The following is a 25,773-nucleotide window of genomic DNA, read 5'->3' as shown; positions in this document are numbered from 1 at the left end:
ACGTATTGCAGCGGCACTACGGTGGCCGGCTGAGGCCTGGGCTCTGATGGTAACGTGTAAATTACATGGAAAAGCTCAGGAAGCAGTTGCGGCTCTAACGTTAGAGGACAGCCTGCAGTATGACTCAGTAAAGGTTGCCATCCTCAGAGTATACGAACTCGTTCCTGAAGCTTACCGGCAAAAGTTTAGACACCATAGGAAGGGTCTTAATCAAACTCATGCCGAGTTCGCCAGGGAAAAGGGAATGTTTTTTGCTAAATGGGTTACGTCATGTAAAGCGGAGGAATATTCTGCTCTGAGGGAATTGATCATGTTGGAGGAATTCAAGAAATGTTTGCCTGACCGCATTGCTGAGTACGTAAAGGAACAAAAGGTAAACTCTCTCTCTGCTGCCGCTGTGTTAGCCGATGAATATGTGCTGACGCATACATCTGTGTTTTCCCCGGTCTCTACTGAGAGATCGCGCCGTGTATCAGCCGCACCACCTACTGAGCCGTTGAATGTGTCTAATGTAACAAGAGAGGAGAGAGAGCGCTTTTACTGTCACCAACTTGGACATGTCATCGCCAACTGTGCAGCGCTGAAGCGTAAAGAACAGCGGCAGAATATGTCCCCGCCATACGGTATTGGCCTGATCACCAATACACGTGCACGGGCGAGTAAAAGTGTTTCTGATGTCCCATTGTCTGATCCTGTGATTGTGCCGGTGTCTTCAGATAAAGCTGTGTCTGAGGAGAAGCCATAAATTGTGGCTCCCCCTCATGAGGATGTCGTGAGACCAGCGCAACACGCCGGCTAAGACAAGCCTCTCGACTTTTCGACTCTCCCGGTAACCCGAGAGCGTCAGCTCGTTTATCGGATCCTAGTGTTGGTGTTAGCTCTGCAACACTTTAAGATTTATGTTGGACCCAACGAAGATCAGTCTAGAGGCTCTGTGTTGTGAGACAGACGCCTCTAGCCTCTTGTTGTGCCTACTCATTTTTGCTCGTTAACACTGTGAATCACTTGTGTTTAGTTATACTGCTTAGCAGTGAGTGCGTAGCCTAGTATTGTGTGTTTAGTGAAGTAGGTTAGCTTAGACCCAGGTTAGCCTAGCGCCTGTTGATCAGCAGCAGTTGTGTTTTTGTACAGCCCTCTTTTGTTTGTTTGACTTTAGAAGTGAGGTTTTCTTTCCTTTTGTGTATTACTCGTTGTGGTGGAATACTTTTACAACTCTCTTTTGGAGTGCTCTTTTGTTTATTATTAAGCTACAGTTTTGGCCCTTTGTTTGTGCCAGGCTGTAGGTGTCTATTATTTGGTCAACTATAGTTACAATAAAACCACTTGTAACTTATACCAAATCCAATCTGGTTGTGTTGCTTCTCTTTGGATCCCCTAGACCAGGGGTCGGCAACAGGCGGACCGCGGTCCGGATCCGGACCCAGACGCCGACCTATACGGACCCGGAGCTATAATCAATACATTAATAGGAGATTTTTCGGCACCTCCCGCTTTTTTAACGCTGATTTGGGTGACTTGTGTAATTCGTGGAGAACCGAAGAGTTTTCGTTTTGGGGGTGGGGGGGGAGGGAGTCCGTCCGTCAGTCCGACTGACGGACAACTTCTTACTTAAAAAAAGAAGAAGAAATCTAGACCGCAAAAATAATTAAACAAGCGAGTGCCTGTTTTTCCTGGCCAAGGACAGGTTCCTTGAACACAACACGAGCGTAACGTGTCTTCACGTGGTATATGTCTCGTCTGAAAGGAGTGCTGACAGAGAGCACCGGAACGCCGCTCCAGCCCTTACAATATTGCAATACCCATAAGGAGCCGTACACATGCCGCAGTGTTTGCGTGGCTGTGTCTTTAGTTGTAAGCACAGTGGCGATCTGTTGTTATTAGCATCTGGTTAGCTAGCTATGCTAACGAATTTAAAGAGCTTTTCTACAACCAGGTGGAAGAGAGCTCTCTCCTGAGAGGCTCAAATAACCTCAGCTCAGTGAGGTTAAGGCACACCTTGATATGATCATTATAGTTATTAATGAGACTAAATGAAAAACAGGTATAAAATACGATATGACAGTAACAACAAAGTTGTTAAAAATAACAAGAATAGAGTTTAAAAGGGGAGTGATTTGTAAAATATCCAAAAAGAAAAATATGCTTACAGTTCTGTTTCATACAGTATGGGTGTTGAGAGATGTATCCATAGATCTCTTAATGTTGCTCTCAAAGTGCACCAGATTGATGCTTTTAACTTCAATATTTAAAAACAAATCTTCCCGGGGGAGCATGCCCCCGGACCCCCCTAGAAGAGGTTAGGTCCCCCCCCCCCCCCCACTTAAATCATGTTCACATGGATAGGATACTAAATACATTTGCACACATCTTGTGTCCATATCTTTCTGTTTTGGTAGTCATGCCACACCGTGCACATGCATGCATGAGTCATGGTGAGATATCTGGATTCAGAGGTTGCTTTTTCTTTGCACAGCATGAAAGAAAGGTGAAATTAATGGGCTGTGATTTTAGTTTTTTTAAGCAAAAGTTGAGTTCAATCATTTGTACGGCCCTCGGAGGATGTTGTAAAAATTGAAAGGAAAAAGGTTCCCCACCCCTGCTGTAAATAATAATAAAAACCCTTGATTTTTAACTTAACATTTCTGTCTCCTATTGATCTGAGTATATTATAAAGAATAGCAGTTAATTGAAGCATTATAGCACAGGCCTTTGTCAGATGGTATATTACGCTGTTTTTTTTTCTGCTTCGAATAGTTCTCTCTTTTTTCACCATACCTGTGTTTGCATCACTGAAACCAATGAGCACCTGCATGTGTGTATGAGAATACAGCCCTGACTCCATGTCAGCCCAGATTTACAAACTCCTGGCAGGACAAGCTCGAGCTCAATTCTCACACTGAACAGAACAAAGTGAGAGAGGGACTGCAATATAAGAGGGAAAGAAAGAGAAACTTTAAACTGTTCAATTGTTATGATGTGTAAAGACTGATATTGTTCTACAATTGGCTGAAACTGTTAAGTCATGATGTGAAACGGTTAACAAAGACAAAGGGACACTCAAGCTGCTGCTACACTTTATTTTATTTATCTAAAATTAAGCACTTTTAAGATGCACATATTTTCAAAAGCTATTTTATTTATTTTCTCTATTTTATTTGTAAATGCAGCCCGAGAGGAACATTACACATATCCACAGTATTTAAGTAATGTTAATTGACAATAAATATTGTTGTTTTTGAATTGTACTTTCTTTATTTGATTGGCAGTCAGTTGTTGATTACATGCAGACGTTGATAAAGCTACAGGTCACTTCAATATATATCACACTAATTCATGAAGCAAGTTAGACATGTATTATCTTTTCAATTTACACACGGCATCTATTGCACGTCTGTCCGTCCTGGGAGAGGGATCCCTCCTCTGTTGCTCTCCCTGAGGTTTCTCCCATTTTTCCCTTTAAACTGTGGGTTTTCTCTGGAAGTTTTTCCTTGTACGATGTGAGGGTCTGAGGACAGAGGGTCTAAGGACAGAGGGTGTCGTATTGTCATTCTGATATTCTGTACAAACTGTGAAGTCCACTGAGACAAATGTAAAATTTGTGATATTGGGCTATATAAATAAACATTGATTGATTGATTGATTGATTGATTGGACATTTTGATGTTCCGGACCTTTGCATGGGGAGATTTTCTCTAACTGGACCTCGTTGAATTTTAGTTGAAGACCCCTGCCCTAGACCAAAAGGGAACGTAATACATGGGGTGGGGGAGGACGGGGTGGACTCGTTCAAATCCAGTTTTGGACAGTCTGCCGTGGTTCTATCCCATTTCAAGTGCTGTTCGACGCTCGGCGTAACCCTCGGAGCACACTCTCTAATCACAGAGCTTGAGGACTATCACGGGGTTTGTCAAGCGAAGCGAAGAGAATACTTACTTCCGGGTGTAATATTCTCTAAAGCAAATGAGCTGCTCCGACCCTCGGTCCCGACGGACTCCAACTTGTGTTTATTAATCAAACAAATAAATAAACACAAGGATAATTGTGTTATTGTTGAGTAAATGGAGAATTGCACAGGGGAAAATAACGTCCAACGTAGTTTTTACACGTTTTTTTGTGAGACTGGGTTGGATTGTCAAGTCCCAAAACAAACCATGCAATATATTAAACGTTAAAGGTGCGGTAGGTAAGTCTCAGAAACCGGCTCGAGATACACTTTTTGTTATATTCCATGGAATGCTCTTAACATCCCGATAGCAATGAATATCTTAAGTGCTTTGACAAAAAATCCATAAAACAATGTCATCTGTGGAAGCCGTGGCGCTGTAAAAACTACAACCAATTGGATTGCCGCCCTGTCTGTCAGCCTTCCATCTCGTGCACGCACAAATGTATCACGTGCCCTCATTGGGCGTGCATTGCAGCAGTACTTCAATGACTCGCCAGCAACAGGCGGCCACTTTCACCAGTCTGCTGACGTCATGTGCGCGTTCATGTGTGTTGGAGGAGGTGCTCTGTAAGGAAGTCTGAAGGAAGGGGCAGATTCTTTTCGGCTGTGTATTTTCAAATTTTAGTGCACTCGAGCCGGTTTCTGAAACGTACCTACCCCACCTTTAAGTACTTTGTCAGGCTTAATATAGATACCCCCAAAGCTTTTTGCTTACATGTATTTAAAAGAAGACCTTAACCTAAAGTACTATTTAATGTTTAAAAATTAGTTTGTCTGTTTTGCACATCCTCCTATTAATATCTTAGTACATCCGGCACTAAACTGTTTTATTCAGTTCTAAACAGAGCCTTCTCCGTTGCTGCACCCACCCTCTGGAACTCACTACCCCAATCCATCAGAGATTCTTCCTCCCTCACAACATTCAAAACATCACTCATAACCCACCTGTTCAACACTGCATTCAACCACTGACCCGCCCCCCTATTTTTTGTTTTGTTTATCTCTTTTTGTATTTCTTTGTTTTTGTTTTTTTGTTTGTTTTTTTATTCTCTGTCAAAGCGTCTTTGAGTTTCTTGTAAAGCGCTATACAAGTCCCATGTATTATTATTATTATTCTAGATACCATTTAGAGTATCTTCTTGATATTTTCTATTCTATATTTATATCATTGACCTTCTACTTTCCTCCTATTTTGTATATACTCTTAATATTTAAATGTTTTCACAAAATATAACACATTCAAAAGTGCTTTACAAAAATGAAAGACATTAAGAAAAAGGCATTTTAAACAGTCATTAAAAAGCAACACAATATACCTGCATTGCAATTACTCTAAACGTGTAATAACGTGCTTTAACCAGGAGGTGGTTTGGGTTAAAAAGCTGTCAAGTTTAGTGTGTTAACAAAATAAAATATACTGCTGTTTCTGGTTTAGTTTACGACGGATATATTTAGTTATTGCTTTGATATTTGTAACACAAAAGCGAAGGAAAAAACCCACAGCAACACAGAAAAGATAGTCTTAACATGACCCAGCGGTCTATTAGTTAATAAAAAACAATAATATCAAAACAAAATATTACTACTAACTTTATTGTGAAATTCAAACTGAACGGTAAAAGAATAGTTTCCGGTCTATTCTGAGCCCGATCTCTGTAGATCAGGGGTGGAGAACCTTTTTTCGCTCAAGGGCCATTTAAATGTTTTCAATATCCTCAGAGGGCCGTACAAATTATTGACCTCTGCTTAAAAAAACTAAAATCACAGCCTATTAATTTCATTCTGTGCAAAGAAAAAGCAACCTCTTAATCCAGATATCTCACCATGACTCGCCTATGCATGCACGTGCACGGTGTGGCGTGCAGAGGTGGGACCAAGTCATTGTTTTGCAAGTCCGAGTCAAGTCTCAAGTCTTTGCGCTCAAGTCCGAGTCAAGTCTCAAGTCATTGTTTTGCAAGTCCAAGTCAAGTCTCAAGTCAGGATGGGCAAGTTCAAGTCAAGTCAAGTCCTAAACTTTGACAAAACGAGTCATAAACAAGTCATTATGTGTTTTTCACCAAATGTAATGACATCGATCAACAGAATAATACTTAATAATCAAATTGCTCTTTATTAGTCACATTAATAATTTAATAATCCATTTTCTCTCTGCTGGTAAAGTAACGTGTGTTTTTCTAATTTAAGAGGGATCAGTAAGGTAAGGCTACCGTGACGGTTTGATTCAGAAGGAGTTTAATGTATAAGATCCCTGATGTTGAGGTAACCAGAATGTTTATTTCCACTGTGTACAACATGTTATAAGGGACCCACAATCTAACTTTATGCAAGGGATAATGTGCAGCGAGGCGGTCTCTATGGGGAAAGAACACCTGAATCTAGATCCCTCTGCAGGTGGTACTTTAAGTATATTTTGATGCTAATACTTTTGTACTTTTACTTGTAACATTTTGAATGCAGGACTTTTTATTGTACAGGGTTCCTGCAGGTTTCGCCAACTCAAATTTAAGACTTTTTAAACACCTTTTTAAGACCACTTTGAATAGAATTTAAGACCTATTTCACGGCAATAAAGTATGAAGGAAAATGTATATAAAGAAGAAATACGTCCCATAATCACTTACAAAGTAAATGTATTCATGTTCGACATAAGAACAATGACTGAACACAACAGCGTAACAGTACAGAACTGTGTTAGCGTGTTAGACAAAAAGTGTGTATGTGTGTGCGTCTGTGTGTTAGGGCTGTGCAATTAATCATATTTTAATCGCAATTACGATTTTGGCCTGCCACAATTACGAAAACAACATAATCGGAAAAAACGATTATTTTGCTTTGCTAGGTTGTGACAGTGCACCACAACATATTTGATCTAATGAATTTTTTAGTAATGTATCATTTATTTAATTAATTTTTGTATTAGTTTTTCAGTTGAATTATACGTTCAGGGTAATCAACAGTTAAAAATATACTGTTCAAATTATTATTTGTTTTAAAGTTCAATAAATGGATGTTTTCAAAGTCAATGAATAATCATATTTAATAATCGTGATATTAATTATTGACCAACATAATCTTGATTATTGCCATAATCGAGCAGCCCTAGTGTGTGTGTGTGTGTGTGTGTGTGTGTGTGTGTGTGTGTGTGTGTGTGTGTGTGTGTGTGTGGTGTGTGTGTGTGTGTGTGTGTGTGTGTGTGTGTGTGTGTGTGTGTGTGGTGTGTGTGTGTGTGTGTGTGTGTGTGTGTGTGTGTGTGTGTGTGTGTGTGTGTGTGTGCTATATTCAGAGCTCTGCTGCCTTGGCTACACTATTTCATCGTTGCTGTTGTATGATTGGTGTTTAGCTACGGTATTTAGCGTCTACAGCACCTCCGCTTTTAGGGTTGACGTAGACCCAAACTTCGCCCGGAGGTCCCCCGGTGTTGTTGCGGGAGCTGCTGCACTAGCTAACGCTACATTAGCAAAACAAACGCTAATTTATTTTTCAAAAGGTGCAGCGGGCTTCAAACACGTTCCCTCCACTGGTTTCAACCAAGCACTAAATTAGATGTTTTCCAACAAAATACGTTTGAACTGACACTTCCCCATATTTATTTGTAAGTAGATTCGAAGATACGCTACATGAGCTGAAGCTTGGTTGCTAGGTTACTAGCTGGGTGTTCTCCAATAAGGGGCCGGGGGAAACAAAGTTAGTGATTACTGGTTTCATGTTGATTTAATTCAATACAAATTGTTGGGGGGAACTGAAAGGCTATCGCAACATAGAAGTATCTTTCAAATCCGATCATTTTTAAGACCTTCTGAATCATATTTAAGACCTTTTTAAGGCCTTAAAAACCCTGCTCTGAAGGTTATTTTCATTTTACAAATCCTGCACTAAGCTTTGCTTTCTCCAATATCATTGAAAAGCAGCCAGATGCTGCTTATTTTTTCGGTTTTCGCTCATTTCTTGACTTTTTCCGACGCGCTTGCATTTAAATCCGTCTCCCCGTCGCTCTGTGCAGCTGGCCTGTACCACTACACATGCTGTGCCCCCCACCCTTCTTTCACATAATGGTATGATCCTAGTGTGTCCTCGCATATGATTGGCCGCATGGTGGGCCAGCTAAATAAAGACCCGCCCCTGCCTGCAAGGATTCTCAGCAAGAGTAGGAGCGGCTGAAGATTCTGCTTTCCCCGACGGGAGTCTGCTCTTCTAGCGGCAGCTCGCGATCGGCGTGTTGGAGACCTCTGAATTAAAGTAGCAAGTCACCTCAAGTCAGAAGGCTCAAGTCCAAGTCAAGTCCCGAGTCATTGGTGTTCAAGTCCAAGTCGAGTCGCAAGTCTTTTGTGATGTTGTCAAGTCGAGTCTCAAGTCATAAAATGTGTGACTCGAGTCTGACTCGAGTCCAAGTCATGTGACTCGAGTCCACACCTCTGGTGGCGTGACCACCAAAGCAGAAAGATATGGACACAAGATGTGTGCATGCAAATGTATTTAGTTTCCTATCCATGTGAACATGATTTAAGTGATTTAAACATTGTTTTTAAATGTTGAAGTTAAAAGCATCAATCTGGTGCACTTTGGGAGCAACATTAAGAGATCTATGGATACATCTCTCAACACTCATATGAAACAGAACTGGAAGCAGATTTATTTTTCTTTATGGATATTTTACAAATAACTCCCCTTTTAAACTCTATTCTTCTTTATTAACAACAACTTTTTTTTACTGTCATATAGTATTTTATACCCGTTTACTATATTCTATTTTTTTAATGATCATATAAAGATGTGCCTTTACCTCACTGGTTGTAGAAAAAGCTTCTTATATTAGTTAGCATAGCTAGCTAACCAGATGCTAATAACAAAGTTCGCCACTGGGCTTTCAAATAAAGACACAGACACGCAGAAACTGCGGCATGTGTACGGCTCCTTATCGGTACTGCAATTTCTGAAGTGCTGGAGTAGCGTTCTGGTCATGGTTCTGGTGCTCTCCGTCAGAACTGCACACCTGTCAGTCAAGACATATACCAGGTGATGACACGTTAGGCTCGTGTTGTGTTCAAGGACCCTGACCTTGGCCAGGAAAAATAGGCACTCGCTTGTTTAATTTTTTGGGGTCTAGATTTCTTACATTTTACTTCTTTTTTGCGTGTGTTTATAAATTACCTCGTGGGTTAGGGTTAGAGTGGGTTCTCCAAATTGTCTCGCGGGCCGTATACGGCCCGGAGGCCGGAGGTTCCCTACCCCTGCTGTAGATAAATACAAATAAAGAACTACGACAGATGTGTAATATTTAATGTAACCGAACCATTTATTACAATGTATTCATGTGATGACTTTCAAAGAGTAAAGCAAGCACTGCTGAATAAAGTATGATTTTATTTTTTACGAAACGGTTTTTTTCATATGGAATGCAGTTGGAGGTCAACCAATCACAGAGCTTGAGAACTAATCACGGGGTTAGTCAAACACAGCACATGGTGTAGTCCTAAACGATAGCTGGGAATTCTGGGTAGTGTAGTGTCTTCTCCCATCCTTTACTCCGAAAAAATATTTGTTTCTCCGAATCGAAGGGGAAAAATACAAAAGCATTGCACACAATTTAAACCAATCAATGTTGTGTAATTAACAAGGATAATTTGGTGTTTTTTTTAGTCGATGAGTAGTGCAGATATCACAGGGGAATACTTACTTCCGGGTGTACAATTCTCCGTTATCCAATGGGAATGGACGCTCACATTGCCTTTTAAGGGCAGCCGACACAAACGAATGCCGTGCTTCCATGAGCGTCAAATCCTGCCGCAGATGGGAATTGTTGCGACCTGGCTCAAAAGGCCACAACAAAAAGGAGACACAACATGTCAACGGGTAGGTAAAGGTGTTTATTAAAGAAAGTCATTCAAATTAGCCAAATTCATAGAGTGCAACAAAGTGGAGCAACTGAGAAAACCCGTACTTCATACTCAACCAAAACCCAGGTGTCTGCAGGGGAAAGCAGAGCGAGAACAGAGAGGAGCAGAGAGGCTTCAAAAAGCTGCAGGACACCAGACCCAGGTGCCCTGAGTTACTGTAATAAATGCGATCACTGGAGCCAATACAGCACAGACAGAACAGCCACACCCTCTCTCTACTGATGGACCCACAGGGGCATCACAGCCCCCCCCTTAAGACGGGGCCCCAAAGGGGTCCACGACAACCCAACATCCTTCTTCTTAACTCCAGCTTTTTTACTTTCCTTCTTAGGACTAGAGGACGCTCCTCCTCCGCCGCTGTCTTCGAACTCTTGCCTTGCGATTTCGTACTGCTTCTTCGCCTCCACTGCCTTTATGTCCCACTCCTCCTTGGGTTGGCTGGCGTTGAGCCATAGCATGTAGGCGCTCATCGGCCTTGCCTCCTCTCCTTCGGCCTCCTCTCCTTCGGCCTCCTCTCCTTCGGCCTCCTCTCCTTCGGCCTCCTCTCCTTCGCTTTGCGGGGTTTCCTCTCTTTCTTCTCCTTCACAACTTTGACTGTCTTCTCCTTCTTCTTTGTCTCGATCTCAAAGTCAAAGGACCGTGCTGGACCACTTTTTCCAGACTCCGAAACAGGTAGGTTAGTAGACATCCTACGGCTCTGCACACGCGTAATAGTATAAACTTGAGACACACTTGGAAATTGCCAACCGCTCTCATCTGGCTCTACAGATGTCAACGGCCTGGAAACCACCACAGGCGGTGGCACACCTGCCCACACAGCACTACCAGCGAGATCGTTGCCCAAAATCATCTGTACCCCATCAAGTGGCAACGCGGGACGCACGCCGATAGACACAACTCCCCGCACCAGCTCGCAATCCAGCACTACTGTATGCCGTGGCACAGGGATCAAGCCCATCTCCATGCCCCTCATCAGCACAAAATCCCCCGTTTCTGTCTCTGACGAAAAAGGCAACACTGACTCAACAATGAATGAGTATCTAGCCGCTGTATCACGCAACACCTTAATCGGCACATATTTGTCACTACCGACTACTGATACAACAGCTTCAGTGATGAACGGCTCAAAACCAGAACCCGCATCCGGGTCGGCACAAACCGGCTTCTTATCAGGCACCATGCCCGAGCCTACACCCAACGGTTTTTTATCCAACACGGCAGAACAACACATGGCTGGAGCATGTGGTGACAAACGAGGCTTCCCCTTAGTTTCCAGCAACGGACACTGCTCCTTCCAATGACCCCCTCCTCTGCAATAATGACATAGGTCCACTTTGGCCCCCTCGGGTCACCCTGTACCTACAAATCTACGGGAGGAGCCTGGTGAAAACTTGGCACCACCGCGGGCATAGCCATTGTCTTCTCCACGTTTCCAATCACCCCTAGAATTCTTCTCAGTAAAACTGCCCTTATGTGTCAACACAAAATCGTCCGCTAATTCAGCAGCTCTAAACGCGGTGGAAGGTTTCTGTTCATTCACATAAGTGGCCACACGCTGAGGGAGAATGTCTTTAAATTGTTCCAAGACAATGAGCTCACAAAGACCGTCAAAACTTGCAACCTTTGCTGCCGCGCACCACCGCTGAAAATGAGAAGTTAAATCACGGATAAACTCCACATGTGTCTGCTTATCTCCCTTGACCCAACTTCTGAACCTTTAACGATACGCTTCAGGAACCAGTTCGTAAGACTTCAACACCGCTGATTTTACTCTATCATAGTCCAAAGCATTTTCGCCACAAACAGCTGAATAGGCTTCCTGTGCTCGCCCAGTGAGTACACACTGAAGTAACAGCACTCTGTCTGAATCTGAACAGTTTCTTGCCTCTGCTATGCGTTCAAATAGAGTGAAAAGAATGTCCGGGTCACGCTCATTAAACTTTGGCACTAATCGCAAGTAAGAAATGATATTGCCACTGCCTGATGCCGACCTATCACCACCATCCTCCCCTGGAGAAAACTTGCCCTCTCCAATCAGCCGTAATCTAGCATATTCCACCTCACATTTCATCTTTTCCACCTCCAGCACCTTCTCCACCTCTAAACGCTTCTCTACCTCCTGCTGCTGACCCCTCATCTCCAACTGCAACTTCTTCTGCGTCAACCTCAACTCCAACTGCAATCTCTCCTGATCAAACTGCATGGCCAAAAGCTCCTTTTGCTGCTCGAACGTCAAACCAGCTGTCTGAACCACTACCGGCACGAACCCTGCCGCACCAGACTCACTCTTCTGCAAACCCCCTGCTCAAACAAAGATGACACAATGACAGCTTTAATGTCATGTTTCCGCTTGCTCCCCACAACAGCAATGTCATAGTGCTCTGCTATTTCGACCAACTGCGCCTTCTGGCAACCATCTAAGAAAGACACTGAGGGCGCATCCACGAACGCTGACAAAGAAGTCATAATAGCCAATCAGAAAGCAAAGTATTAAACTGCCAACACGCATGGGCATAAGATTAACCCAACAGAGAATTTCCCCCTAACTGCCTAAACAAAATCTTCCTAATCTCACCTAGTCTTCATGTGGCTTGCGGTGGGTAATTACGCACTGAAACCCGGCGGAGTTATGGAGCGACCTGCACGCAGGTAACACCAAGAACTCACGCGGACGTGCCCCCAAGACAGCTGTCCGAAAACAGCTGACACTAACCACGTCGCCACAACACTATGAAAACAAAAAAAACAGACGCAACCCAAGGGGAAACGCCACTTAAGCCTAGCGGGGAAAATCTCTTTTACAAAAGCGTAACAAACAGCAACATCTTACCTTCTGATTGGCACACAAAACCTGACGACATGTCAAACACTACAGCTTCCTGAAACCCAAAAGACATGATGTGTCCCCCAGATAGCAGCGACAAGCCAGCACACAGCTGGACCACAACAATGAATCAGCTGCTCAATGACACCATGTGCTCTGAGCACTACACAAACTTTTTAAACAAATAACCCGTTGGATGAGCCCCCATTTGTTGCGACCTGGCTCAAAAGGCCACAACAAAAAGGAGACACATGTCAACGGGTAGGTAAAGGTGTTTATTAAAGAAAGTCATTCAAATGAGCCAAATTCATAGAGTGCAACTGAGAAAACCCGTACTTCATACTCAACCAAAACCCAGGTGTCTGCAGGGGAAAGCAGAGCGAGAACAGAGAGGAGCAGAGAGGCTTCAAATAGCTGCAGGACACCAGACCCAGGTGCCCTGAGTTACTGTAATCAATGCAATCACTGGAGCCAATGCAGCACAGACAGAACAGCCACACCCTCTCTCTACTGATGGACCCACAGGGGCATCACAGGAATACATTGCAATCAGTTGAAAGCTATTTGCGTCTCTTTATGAAGCTGAAGGAGCCTAGGAGCGTCACAACTGCACGCCTCGGGACCCTGACCAAGCGTCGCTCCTGGACGTTTATGGAGTGAGAGTGTGTTGTCTGACGAGGTAAATCCTAAGGACATTGCACCACACATGTTATGTTTAAAGGACAATAATTCCAGACCACAGAAAGTATTCAGATTATCATACAGATCATCTGCAATAATCCAAGTTGAAGATGATTTAGCAGTCCTTAAAGAACGCATGGGTGCATTGGAAGCCCAAGAGGAGGAGGTTAGAAAAGAAAAGACAAAACTTGCTTTTGAACTAAAACTGTCTCGGGTGGACGGCCCGGGGGAAAGGCAGAGTTTGAAAAGGGGGGACTCGGGCGGACGGCCCGGGGGCAAGGCAGAGTTCAAGGATGGGGTCTCGGGCGGACGGCCCGGGGGCAAGGCTGAGTTTAAAAAGGGGGAGTCGGACGGACGGCCCGGGGGCAAGGCAGAGTTCAAAAAGGGGAACTCGGGGGGGACGGCCCGGAGGCAAGGCAGAGTCCATGGTGGGGCGAAGGCCACAGCGGGCGAACTCAGGGGGCCGAGCATGAAGGCGAAGGCAGCGTCAGGAAGAGTCAGGGGGCCGGGCCCGAGGGCGAAGGCAGCGGCACTCAGGGGGCCGGGCTCGAGGGCGAAGACCGCGGCTCTCAGGGGGCCGGGCTCGAGGGCGAAGACCAGACAGCTCCGGAGGCCTGGCAGAACCCGGTGTCGGCTGAAACAGGAACCGGAGCCGGTGGGACAGGCTTCGGCAGGATCCCCCACGGAAGAGGACCAGGAGTTGGCAGGACCCCCGGCGAGACAGGTGATGGCGGGGCCTCCAACGGAATAGGACAAGGGGTTGGCAGGACCCCCGGCAGGAGAGTAGTCGGCGAGACCTCCAACGGGACAGGACACAGGGTTGGCAGGACCCCCGGCAGGAGAGTAGTCGGCGGGACCCCCAACGGGACAGGACATGGGATTGGCAGGACCCCCGGCAGGAGAGTAGTCGGCGGGACGTCCAACGGGACTGGACATGGAGCTGGCAGGACCCCCAGCGGAACCTCCATCGGCACAGGACATAGGGTTGGCAGGACCCCCGGCAGAAGAGTAGTCGGCGGGGCCTCCAACGGCACAGGACATAGGGTTGGCAGGACCCCCGGCAGGAGAGTAGTTGGCGGGACCCCCAACGGGACAGGACATAGGGTTGGCAGGACCCCCGGCAGGAGAGTAGTCGGCGGGACCCCCAACGGGACAGGACATGGAGTTGGCAGGACCCCCAGCGGAACCTCCAACGGCACTTCAGTAGGGACTTGAATTGGGACTTGAGTAGGAACTTGAGTAGGACTGGAGAGGGAACTCGAGAGGGAACTCGAGAGGGGACTCGAGAGGGGACTCGAGAGGGGACTCGAGAGAGGGGACTCGGGAGAGGGCTTGAGAGGGGACTTGAGAGGGAACTCGAGAGATGACTTGAGAGGGGACTTGAGAGGAAACTGGAGAGGGGACTCGAGAGGGGACTTGAGAAGAAACTGGAAGAGGGGACTCGAGAGGGAACTTGAGATGGGACTAGAGTTGGGATTTGAGAAGGGACTAGATAAGTGACTAAAGGAGGGACTGGAGATGGGACTAGAGATGGGACTAGAGAAGGGACTAGAGGAGGGACTTGAGAAAGGACTTGATAAAGGAATTGAGAAGGGACTAGAGAAGGGACTAGAGAAGGGACTAGGGAAGTGACCTGAGGAGGGACTAGGGAAGGGACTTGGGAAGGGACTAGAGGGGGGACTTGAGAAGAGACTAGAGATGGGACCAGAGAAGGGACTAGAGAAGGAACTTGAGTTAGGACTCGAGAAGAGACTAGAGAAGGGACCAGAGATGGGACAAGAGATGGGACTATGGCAGCTGGGGCCAGAGCTGAGTCTGGAACCATGGCTGCTGGGGCCAGAACTAGGTCTGGAACCATGGCTGCTGGGGCCAGAACTGGGTCTGGAACCATGGCTGCTGGGGCCAGAACTGGGTCTGGTACCATAGCTGCTGGGGCCAGAACTGGGGCCTGTACTGTGTCTGGAACCATGGCTGCTGGGGCCAGAACTGGGGCCGGAACCATGGCTACTGGGGCCAGAACTAAGTCTGGAACCATGGCTGCTGGGCCAGAACTGGGGCCGGAACCATGGCTGCTGGGGCCGGGACCATGGCTGCTGGGGCCAGAACTGGGGACGGGACTATGGATCTTTGGGCTCGGGCTGCTAACCTGGCCTTGCGACTCCTTCATTTAGAAGCCGTTTGGAGGCTCTGTGGACCTCCAAAGGCCAGACGAGTTCCAGAGATCTGCTCCTGGACAGGAGCAGGCAATGGGGCAGAAGCCAGGGTTGACTCCAAACGGACCACACCGATGCGTGTGGTGTCATAACGGGAGTTCGGAGGCCTGGGGCTGTCAGGCAGGGGATAACACACCATGAGGAAATCCAAAACCCCACCCGGTAAGAATCTCACCAAGCCTGGTTTCTCCATAGTTATCTGGCGCGCCTCCGCCAGAGTAGCCTCTCGCTGCTGAACCCCGGACGCTCCCATCCATCGATCAGAGCAGGTGGCCAAAGAAAAAGTAAAATCCAACAATTCCTGCTCAAAAGGATCTGCTGGGCCCATATTTGGTGAGTTCCTTCTGTCAGGGTTGAGAGCGAAGCAGGCAGGACCCAAATGCAGATAAACAGAAAATACCTTTATTTCAAGGCTTAAGTACAGAGCAAAACAGAACTCTTCCCCGTGAACAACGTCAAACTACAACACAGACAGATCGTGACAAATACAAGTGGACCCTGGATGAGGGGAAGGACGGAAAAGGATTGGTCAGCTCTGCGAGCCCCAAATGAAGACCAGTGTCATGGAGAGACCTGTTTGAAGATCCGCCTGCTCCGGAATATCTCTCAGCCTGTGGGCACTTGCACTTGGCATAAGCTTCACAAAAGAGACACAACTCTCACGCTTGAGTGCACAGGGAATGACTGCACCCCATACTAAATCTGGACCCTCAGGCAAGATAGATTGCACATCTTCCGGCGCAAACTGAAAACTCATCTCTTTCCACTCCACTTCGAGCGTTAGAACTATTAACGAAGCACTTTTATACTAATAAAGGACTGGCTTACCTAAAGCCAGTTGAGTAGCACTTGAAATGTTTGGCTCTATGAAACCTGTAGTACTTATATGATTCTGTTTTCTTCAAGGTTGTGTCTTTCTGGTCGAATGTACTTATTGTAAGTCGCTTTGGATAAAAGCGTCAGCTAAATGCAATGTAATGTAATAATTATTCCCTTATGTGAAAGAAAGAAAACAACCCCTAACCCGAACCGGAAAGGTACATTTGAACACACACTCCTTTTTCAGCCTCCTACCAGACAATGTGACTGAAAACAAACAAGCTGATAAGTGTGTGGTTTTAGATGAATGCATAAAACTTACCTGCAACAACAATCAGATGAAAGGTGGAGTTACTACGACCTAACTTGTTCTGGGCTCCACAGGAATAACTCCCACTGTGTTCGGCTTTTAAATAAGTGATGGTGAAGATCTGTCCTGAAGCTTTTGGAGAGTCTTCATCCTCCTTGTACCAGGTGTAGTTAGCTGCTGGGTTAGCATCACTGCTACAGGTCAGAGTCACTGAACTGCCCTCCTCTATCTCAGCAGAGGGACTCACTGACACAGAGGGGAGCTTTGGAGCATCTGGAGGAAATACAATAAATCAACAAAAGATTACAAATACATCATGTTGAATTGAGTATTGAAATGAGACGTAGTTATTTGTGTGGGTGCATCTGAAATATGGAAGTGTGTTTTGACTGGTATAGAGCTGAAGAAAACAATTATGTTGTTCATATACAGTATATCGTTTTCTGTATTACTGCTGGCTTGAATACCCTGAACATACGTGCAGATTTGAGAGCCAATAGTAGATACAACTTCATGTTCATCATCTACTGTAGCTGCTCTCCATCTCATTGACCTACAGCAGCAGACTGTGAACAAAGTAGTCATTAGTTGCATGATGCTTTTTAAATCATCTGGGTTTTACTCACATTTCACATCAATAGAGATGGATTCAGATCTTCTCCTCCCAAGCAGATTCTCAGCTCTGCAGTAATACTGTCCAGAGTCAGAGGACTGGATGGAGCTGAGGACGAGACGTGGTCCTTCTTTGACAGAAGAAAGGTCTGCATTTTGATCCTCCTTGTACCAGGTGTAGTTAGCTGCTGGGTTAGCATCACTGCTACAGGTCAGAGTCACTGAACTGCCCTCCTCTATCTCAGCAGAGGGACTCACTGACACAGAGGGGAGCTTTGGAGCATCTGGAGGAGAAGTGTTTAAAGTTATCAACATTAAAGGGTAGATATAATGGCAACTTGCAAATGTCCAGAGACACAAAGCAGAAAACGTTTTTCACAAGCATCAAGCATCTGGAGGAGATAACATGAACACATTTCACATTTAATTCCACAGTGGAAGATATTTTAATGAATGATAGTTTAATCAAACACAGAGTGGTGGTTCACTTGATTCTATCCTTTATCAGAAATCTAAACATTTGAGGGAAAGTGTTAATCTTTATGTCATGGAAGAAGTTTCCTTCATAATTCTTGTTTATTCTTCTTTCTAGTAGCATCCTTTGTAGCAAGAGTATATTTATCCTATTTTAAAATCAAACAGAAAACCTAGAGCCCTGGTTCAGTGTCTTTGGACTCTGCCATGTCTGCTGGTGACCTCTGGTGGGTAAATAGATAAATGAGTGCAATGATGATATATGTTATACTGTATGTTAATGTTATTATGTTAGTGGAAGACTTTGAGTAAACTCACACACTGAAGGAGAGGGGAAGTCCTCATATCCCTTCAAAGCACAGGAATAACTGTCTGCTGACTCATATCTGAAGTCTGCATAAGGAGATGTGTCTTTCTTCACTTCCTGTCTGTTCTTAAACCAGATGTAGGAAGTTTGACCAGGTGAACAACTGCTGAGACACTGAAGGAGAGTAGACGATCCTGATCTGCTCACCTGGAGATCTGAATAAAGAACATAAACATACAAAAAAGATCAATAATGTTCATGTATCAAAATAAAAATAACATGTTAAATGTTTTAAGAGTAATATTTCAGATACCTGTGACGGACAAAGTGACTGGATTAGCCCAGTATGTAGCTTGGTTTGTTTTGAACATGAACCTGTACTCAGCTGAGTCGCTCTCTCTCAGGTTTCTGATTCTCAGAGTGCAGATGTTGTTTCCACAGAGATCCTCTACACGACCTGCATACTCTGAGTCTGTGTTCAGATCTACACGTTTACCACCTTTCTGTTTAGTTAACCACAATGTTTTCTCTAATGTGTTAACACGATTATTCAATCTAGATGGGTATGTGTAGCTGCATCTTATCTCCACTGTTGATCCTTTCACTGCACAGATCTCAGTAGAAGAGTAAGTCATTCCCCAGCCATCCTGACCCTGAACCACTGAAACACAGAGCACATCAGAAACTATCATCAAAGTTAATCTATACATTGTTGAGAAATTGCCTGATCAGTACTTTCAACAAAGAATGTAAAAATAAGCATTTTACAAACTTTACTGGGATAGAGCAGAAAAACACATGTGAATTCCTTCTTAGGCATTTTAAAACCAATGATACTCTTTGACTTTGTTGTTTCTTAATCAAAGCAGGTAGAACAGAAGTCTACGCAAAAAGGGTTCAGTTTGACACAAGATTGGAAAATGCCTTCATATAAATGAACAGTGAATGATTAGCGATCACATTAATTAGAATAGTGTGAGACTCTCTGAACAGTTTCCTCTCTGTTCGCTCTGTGGTCAGGTTGCTGCTGAGGTCAGTGTGAACAATAACAATACATGCAGAGCACTGAGGTGTGAGCAGCTTCTGTCTGATATACCGTGTGAATATAACACTGAGGTCAGAGAGTAGAGAAGGAACTAGAAGGGTTAGGTGCAGAGGTATAATAATAATAATAATTACATGAGAGTTGAGTCAATATGTTTTGACTTAGAATAACAATATCTCTCTAAATCACTTAAATTAATAAAAACAGAGCTGGCGATTCTTGAAGTCATCTTAAGAAAAAACAAAGCAAAATGTTTTCACAGAGAGGATGGAACAGTTATGCATACAATATATTCTCATTTTAACGCTTGTAAAAGTGATAAGCAAACTAATATTTGATGCAGATGATTGGAGCAAAGGACAGTGGCAACGCACAACAAGATCTTCAGAAAATACATAAAAAAAACTAGTAATCTTCTTCTTCTTTCGTGTAACGTTAGAGGTCCAACTCGGTGTCGTGTAGCCATGCCCGCATCTCTGGTCATAGGTCGAAGAGGCTGGCTTCCGAGGGTGGTCTATATAAAGGGCAGATGGTGATTATATGGACAGCGGTCTGCTCAGGGTCACCGCACTCGCATGCCGCACTGTCCTCCAAGCCCCACGTCTTCATCGATGTTTTAAAGCGACCGACCCCAGTTCGTAGACGGTTCAGAGTGGTCCACTGCCGGCGCGGTAGGTCGTCTCCTCCAATGGCGCCATCTCCTGGGTCCCAGATGTAACGGTGGATTCGGGAGGGCCCGGCTGACTCCCACTCCTGCTTCCAAGCTGCTGCCAACCATGCATCTCTGGAGATGTCCTCAGAGGTGGAGTTGAGCATCTCTTGAGCTGCTTTGTTGTTGGGGTGGCGGGACTTGAGTCTGTAATGTCTTTGAGTTTCTACAATTCTACACACAATTACATTTAAAATGTTTCTGCTAGGTTTGCCTTTTACACAAATCCATCCCACTTATTCCCACATGAGACCTGGTTTTACAAGTCCCACAATTTCCCAGAATCCCCTCTGTTCATGTGATGAATGTAAGTGTAGAAGTACAGTACCTGACACAGAGAGCAGGAAGACAACTAATCCACTCGCTGCTGCAGTTAGACTCATAGCTGCTCCTCTCATCTCTGTGAGACTATAAAACATGTCAGATTAAATAATGTTCACAGGAGGTTTACAGAATCATTACATCAATAAACTGTTTCTACTCACAGTGAAGGAGGAACGACGTGTTTAAAGATCCCTGTCCTCTGTCGCCAATGAGCAGAAGACGGATATCAGGCTGTTAACAGACTAGATTTCCTTCCTCTTTAGACGATTAATATGCATGATGAGCCAAACCCCAGTAACACCCACTACACAGTTGTGTTTTGTTGTAAACATTTTTACTTTTCTTAACCAAATAAACTATGGCTTTAATTGTTTGGCCGCCAATATACCACTGACACCAGAAAAGAGCATTCAAATTAAGTTAATCTTTATGAGCACTGAGGAAGTCACACAGTCTGCCGGTGTAGTGAAGGAACAGGAAGGCATTAACCTGAAAAACCACGAGGCAGTTTAACTGAACAGCTAGAAGAGCACAGTATTAATTATAAGAGAGGATGGAAAATGCCATATAATTTCTCTTGGTTTGTTTCTTCTCTGTTCTCTCTGCGGGCAGGTTGCTTGAGACTTGAGAAACTCACATGCCTGCTAGTGGCAACCCAACATGAACACACACATCACACTCATAATCAAGTGGACAGGAAGGAATCAGACACACAATGGTCCAGTAATTATTGTTGGAGCTATTGATTGATTTAACATGTTGATGTTGATCTATGTCATGGAAGAAGTTTCCTTCATAATTCTCCTTTATTCTTCTTTCTAGTAGCATCCCTCGTAGCAAGAGTATATTTATCCTATTTTAAAATCAAACAGAAAACCTAGAGCCCTGGTTCAGTGTCTTTGGACTCTGCCATGTCTGCTGGCGACCTCTGGTGGGTAAATAGATACATGAGTGCAATGATGATATTTACATTTACTTTCATTTGTTTATTCGTTTGTGTTTACATTAATTAAGATTTGGTGTATTTTGTTGGTTTTCCTTTGTTATCTTTCTGCACCGAACGGGGCAGAACCCTAACCTTTTGTCTTGTGCCGGACAGGTGCTGTGGGCCTGAGGCGGCAGACTCCCTGGTGGGAGCAGTGGTGTTCTTCACGTGTCCGTTTTGTGTGGTGTGCAGCGTCAGTGATTTAGCTTGGACCCCTTGCTCCCCTTTGTGTTACCTGCCGCTGTGGTAAGTCCCAGCCCTGTCCTTTTCCCCAAAGTGTGGATGTTATTGAAATGTATTGTGTCTGGTGTTTTTAGATATTCTGTATTTTATAAATAAAGTAGCCTTTGATATTAACCCTTAAACTGTCTCTGGGCGAAACTCCCCCAGGTGGCGTTTTCAGCAACGGACCTCTTACACCTAGCCGCACCACCCCCATGTTTTTTTTTAATAAATATTTTATTGAACATTTTTAAAACATACAAAAGCTCGGTGAGGATATCATCAACTTATCAACAAGACATTTATTCACAATAATATAATAATATTCACACATTCATTACGTGACCGTCTCTGTTTCCTGTAGATATTTAATTGCTGTTTTTACTGCACTGTTAGTGTACAGTTTACTAGGGTTAGGCTAGGCTAGGCTAGGCTAACCCTAACCCGCTGCTGTGTTTATTGTATTTTTGTAACTCTGGCATAACAATGTAAGTCTTATCTTATCTTAATTCCATCGTTTCTAAAGGACTCTGGTTGTGTTTTTCTGAACAGATGTAAAGAATTGGACTGTCACTTCCTGTGATGAGTTTCAACAAATGTATTTACCTCACTGTCTGCTTTGTGTGTGACCTGAGTGTCTGTATGTGTGTGATGCTGTGTGTACCTGTGTGTGTGCTTTCTGTGTTACTGTGTGTACCTGTGTGTGTGCTTTCTGTGTTACTGTGTGTACCTGTGTGTGTGCTTTCTGTGTTACTGTGTGTACCTGTGTGTGTGCTTTCTGTGTTACTGTGTGTACCTGTCTGTGTGCTTTCTGTGTTACTGTGTGTACCTGTCTGTATGCTTTCTGTGTTACTGTGTGTACCTGTGTGTGTGCTTTCTGTGTTACTGTGTGATACTGTGTGGCTTTTCTCTGCGTTGTGGCGGGGTGGTGCGGCTAGGTGTAAGAGGTCGGTTGCTGACAACGCCACCTGGTGGAGTTTCGCCCAGAGACAGTTTAAGGGTTAATATCAAAGGCTACTTTATTTATAAAATACAGAATATCTAAAAACACCAGACACAACACATTTCAATAACATCCACACTTTGGGGAAAAGGACAGGGCTGGGACTTACCACCAGCACAAAGGGGAGCAAGGGGTCCAAACTAAATCACTGACGCTGCACACCACACAAAACGGACATGTGAAGAACACCACTGCTCCCACCAGGGAGTCTGCCGCCTCAGGCCCACAGCACCTGTCCGGCACAAGACAAAAGGTTAGGGTTCTGCCCCGTTCGGTGCAGAAAGATAAACAAAGGAAAACCAACAAAATACACCAAATCTTAATTAATGTAAACACAAATGAATAAACAAATGAAACCAAAATGAAACTCCAAAAACTTGGAGTTTCAGGCTCTGCACTTTCCCTCCTCACCTCATACCTGAAAGACCGTACCTACGGGGTGACTTGGAGAGGGTCTGAGTCCGACCCTTGTCAATTAACTACAGGGGTCCCTCAGGGCTCTGTTCTTGGTCCCCTCCTCTTCTCCCTGTACACAAACTCGCTCGGACCAGTCATTAGCCCGCATGGTTTTTCATACCACTGCTACGCTGACGACACCCAATTAATTCTGTCCTTTCCCCGCTCAGAGACCCAGGTCGTCGCACGCATCTCTGCTTGTCTAGCTGACATCTCTCAGTGGATGTCTGCTCACCACCTCAAGCTCAACCTTGACAAGACTGAGCTGCTCTTCCTTCCGGGAAAAGATTGTCCCACTCTTGACCTAACAATCAACATCGGCACCTCAGTTGTTTCCCCGACTCAGACTGCAAGGAATCTGGGTGTGACCCTAGATAACAACCTGTCCTTCACTGCAAACATCGCTGCTACAACCCGTTGCTGCAGACACACGCTTTACAACATCAGGAAGATACGTCCCCAGCTGACACAGAAAGCGATGCAGGTTCTGGTCCAGGCTCTCGTCATCTCACGCCTAGACTACTGCAACTCCCTCCTGGCTGGTCTACCTGCATGTGCCATCCGACCTCTGCAGCTCATCCAGAATGCAGCGGCTCGTCTGGTCTTCAACCTTCCTAAATTTTCCCACACCACTCCGCTCCTCCGCTCCCTTCACTGGCTTCCGGTAACTGCTAGAATCCACTTCAAGACACTGGTACTTGCTTACCATGCTGCGAATGGATCTGGCCCTTCGTACATCCAGGACATGGTTAAACCGTACACCCCAGCGCGTGCACTCCGCTCTGCATCAGCCAAACGACTCGCTGCACCCTCGCTGCGAGGGGGACCCAAGTTCCCATCGGCGAAAACACGTGGGTTTGCTGTCCTGGCTCCAGGATGGTGGAATGAGCTCCCCATTGACATCAGGACGGCAGATAGCTTGCACATCTTCCGGCGCAAACTGAAAACTCATCTCTTTCGACTCCACTTCGAGCGTTAGAACTATTAACAAAGCACTTTTATACTAATAAAGGACTGGCTTACCTAAAGCCAGTTGAGTAGCACTTGAAATGTTTGGCTCTATGAAACCTGATGTACTTATATGATTCTGTTTCCTTCAAGGTTGTGTCTTCCTGGTCGAATGTACTTATTGTAAGTCGCTTTGAATAAAAGCGTCAGCTAAATGCAATGTAATGTAATGTAATGTAAAAATGTAAATATCATCATTGCACTCATGTATCTATTTACCCACCAGAGGTCGCCAGCAGACATGGCAGAGTCCAAAGATACTGAACCAGGGCTCTAGGTTTTCTGTTTGATTTTAAAATAGGATAAATATAATCTTGCTACGAGGGATGCTACTAGAAAGAAGAATAAAGGAGAATTATGAAGGAAACTTCTTCCATGACATAGATCAACATCAACATGTTAAATCAATAAATAGCTCCAACAATAATTACTGGACCATTGTGTGTCTGATTCCTTCCTGTCCACTTGATTATGAGTGTGATGTGTGTGTTCCTGTTGGGTTGCCACTAACAGGCATGTGAGTTTCTCAAGTCTCAAGCAACCTGCCCGCAGAGAGAACAGAGAAGAAACAAACCAAGATAAATTATATGGCATTTTCCATCCTCTCTTATAATGAATACTGTGCTCTTCATGTTGTTTACTAAAACTGCCTCGTGGTTATTCAGGTTAATGCCTTCCTGTTATATTTCACACAGTCTCCGCCCTCTACTGGACTCTATGGGTACTACTCTCTATCATGCTGTGCGTGCTTTCACCTACTGAGTTTACGTAAACGTAGCCGGCCAATCGGGGCGAGCCTACCTGAATGCGCGCGCAGGCCCAACGTATATAAAGGCGGCTACACCCGCCGCCCACTATCCTTTTTCTCTTCAGACGAGCTGACAATCGAAGAGTTAAACGAACGAAGATTAGAAGATTAGAAGAAACGGAAAATGGACTAACCATTACTGGAAGCTCGGCCATGCACCTGCCCTGGTTTGATCGCGGGCGCCGGTCTCCACCTCCTCTGCTTAGAGTGTTTGGGGGACCAGGATATGGCCGAGGCGGTGCCATTCACGTTCGCCATTCCAGCGGGGCGGATGCATGGATGTATAATAAGAACTGGATACAGCGTGGGAGGCGGGGCCTCATTCATTCCTATGAGAGCTGCTCATTAGCGCATGATGATAAAATGGCTCAACTTTTGAGAGAGTGAAACGTCACAGATTACCCAGCATGCCTGAGAAGTACCCGTATGTGCACTCATAGAGCATGCGCAACTTTAACCAAAATGCTCGTTCACATCAAGCACGTCAATTTGCATACACGTAACAGCACCGCGCGTTCATGACAGCATGGTAATGGTTTGTTGTTATCATGGATTTGATATTAACGAGGCGGCAGATATTAGCTAGCGGCTAATAATGATGCTAATGTACACATCAATCGTTATGTACGTATATTACGCTGTAACAGGATCTAGTGATATCCAACAGAGCTTCATTTAGCATGAAATAATTATTGCACTGTAGCCTATATATATATATTTATATACAGTGCAATAAGCTTCTTAGTGCAATACGAAGCTACAGGGACGTTAATAATGTCGGTAATATTAACTTTATTTAATACAACATTTACGGTACAAGATTTAATCATACAGCCCCAGTGCTGGAATTGGGCCGGTACTCACCGGTACGCAGTACCGGCACTTCTGGTTCTGACCCATGGAGTACCGGCACTTCTTGCTCAGTACCGGCATGCTGGCGGTACTCCGGTACTCATGCACCGTGCCAGTACTCAACACTCTCCCGCCGTTCTTATTATACATCCATATATATATATACAGCCGCCCGGTACTCAGTAGATGCGTCATGAGGTGCCGAACGGACATTCTCATCGCTCTAACCGCTGGAGTTTCACAGCGGCTGTCAGCTGTTTACTCCTGTCATTCAAACAGAA

General features: G+C 44.8%; 1 protein-coding gene across 1 annotated transcript in view; it reads right to left on the bottom strand.

Annotated features, from left to right (window-relative positions):
- The window catches only part of LOC117535723 (B-cell receptor CD22-like), a 35,713-nt gene extending 10,839 nt beyond the window's left edge, over positions 1–24,874 (bottom strand). Inside the window, exons 1-7 of the mRNA XM_034200248.1 lie at positions 24,775–24,874; positions 20,320–20,357; positions 20,163–20,242; positions 18,394–18,741; positions 18,092–18,295; positions 17,314–17,583; positions 16,700–16,960 (exon numbers count right to left, since the gene is read on the bottom strand). Coding sequence (XP_034056139.1) covers positions 16,700–16,960; positions 17,314–17,583; positions 18,092–18,295; positions 18,394–18,741; positions 20,163–20,242; positions 20,320–20,357; positions 24,775–24,795 — 1,222 coding nt within the window. The 5' untranslated portion in view covers positions 24,796–24,874. The remainder of the gene's footprint in view (positions 1–16,699; positions 16,961–17,313; positions 17,584–18,091; positions 18,296–18,393; positions 18,742–20,162; positions 20,243–20,319; positions 20,358–24,774) is intronic.
- Positions 24,875–25,773: the final 899 nt, after the last annotated feature.

This window comes from Gymnodraco acuticeps, unplaced genomic scaffold (genome assembly GCF_902827175.1).
Source record: "Gymnodraco acuticeps unplaced genomic scaffold, fGymAcu1.1, whole genome shotgun sequence".
Taxonomy (NCBI): Eukaryota; Metazoa; Chordata; class Actinopteri; order Perciformes; family Bathydraconidae; genus Gymnodraco; species Gymnodraco acuticeps.
The sequence above is the reverse complement of the archived record's forward strand: the minus strand, read 5'-3'. Positions and strand labels throughout refer to the sequence as shown.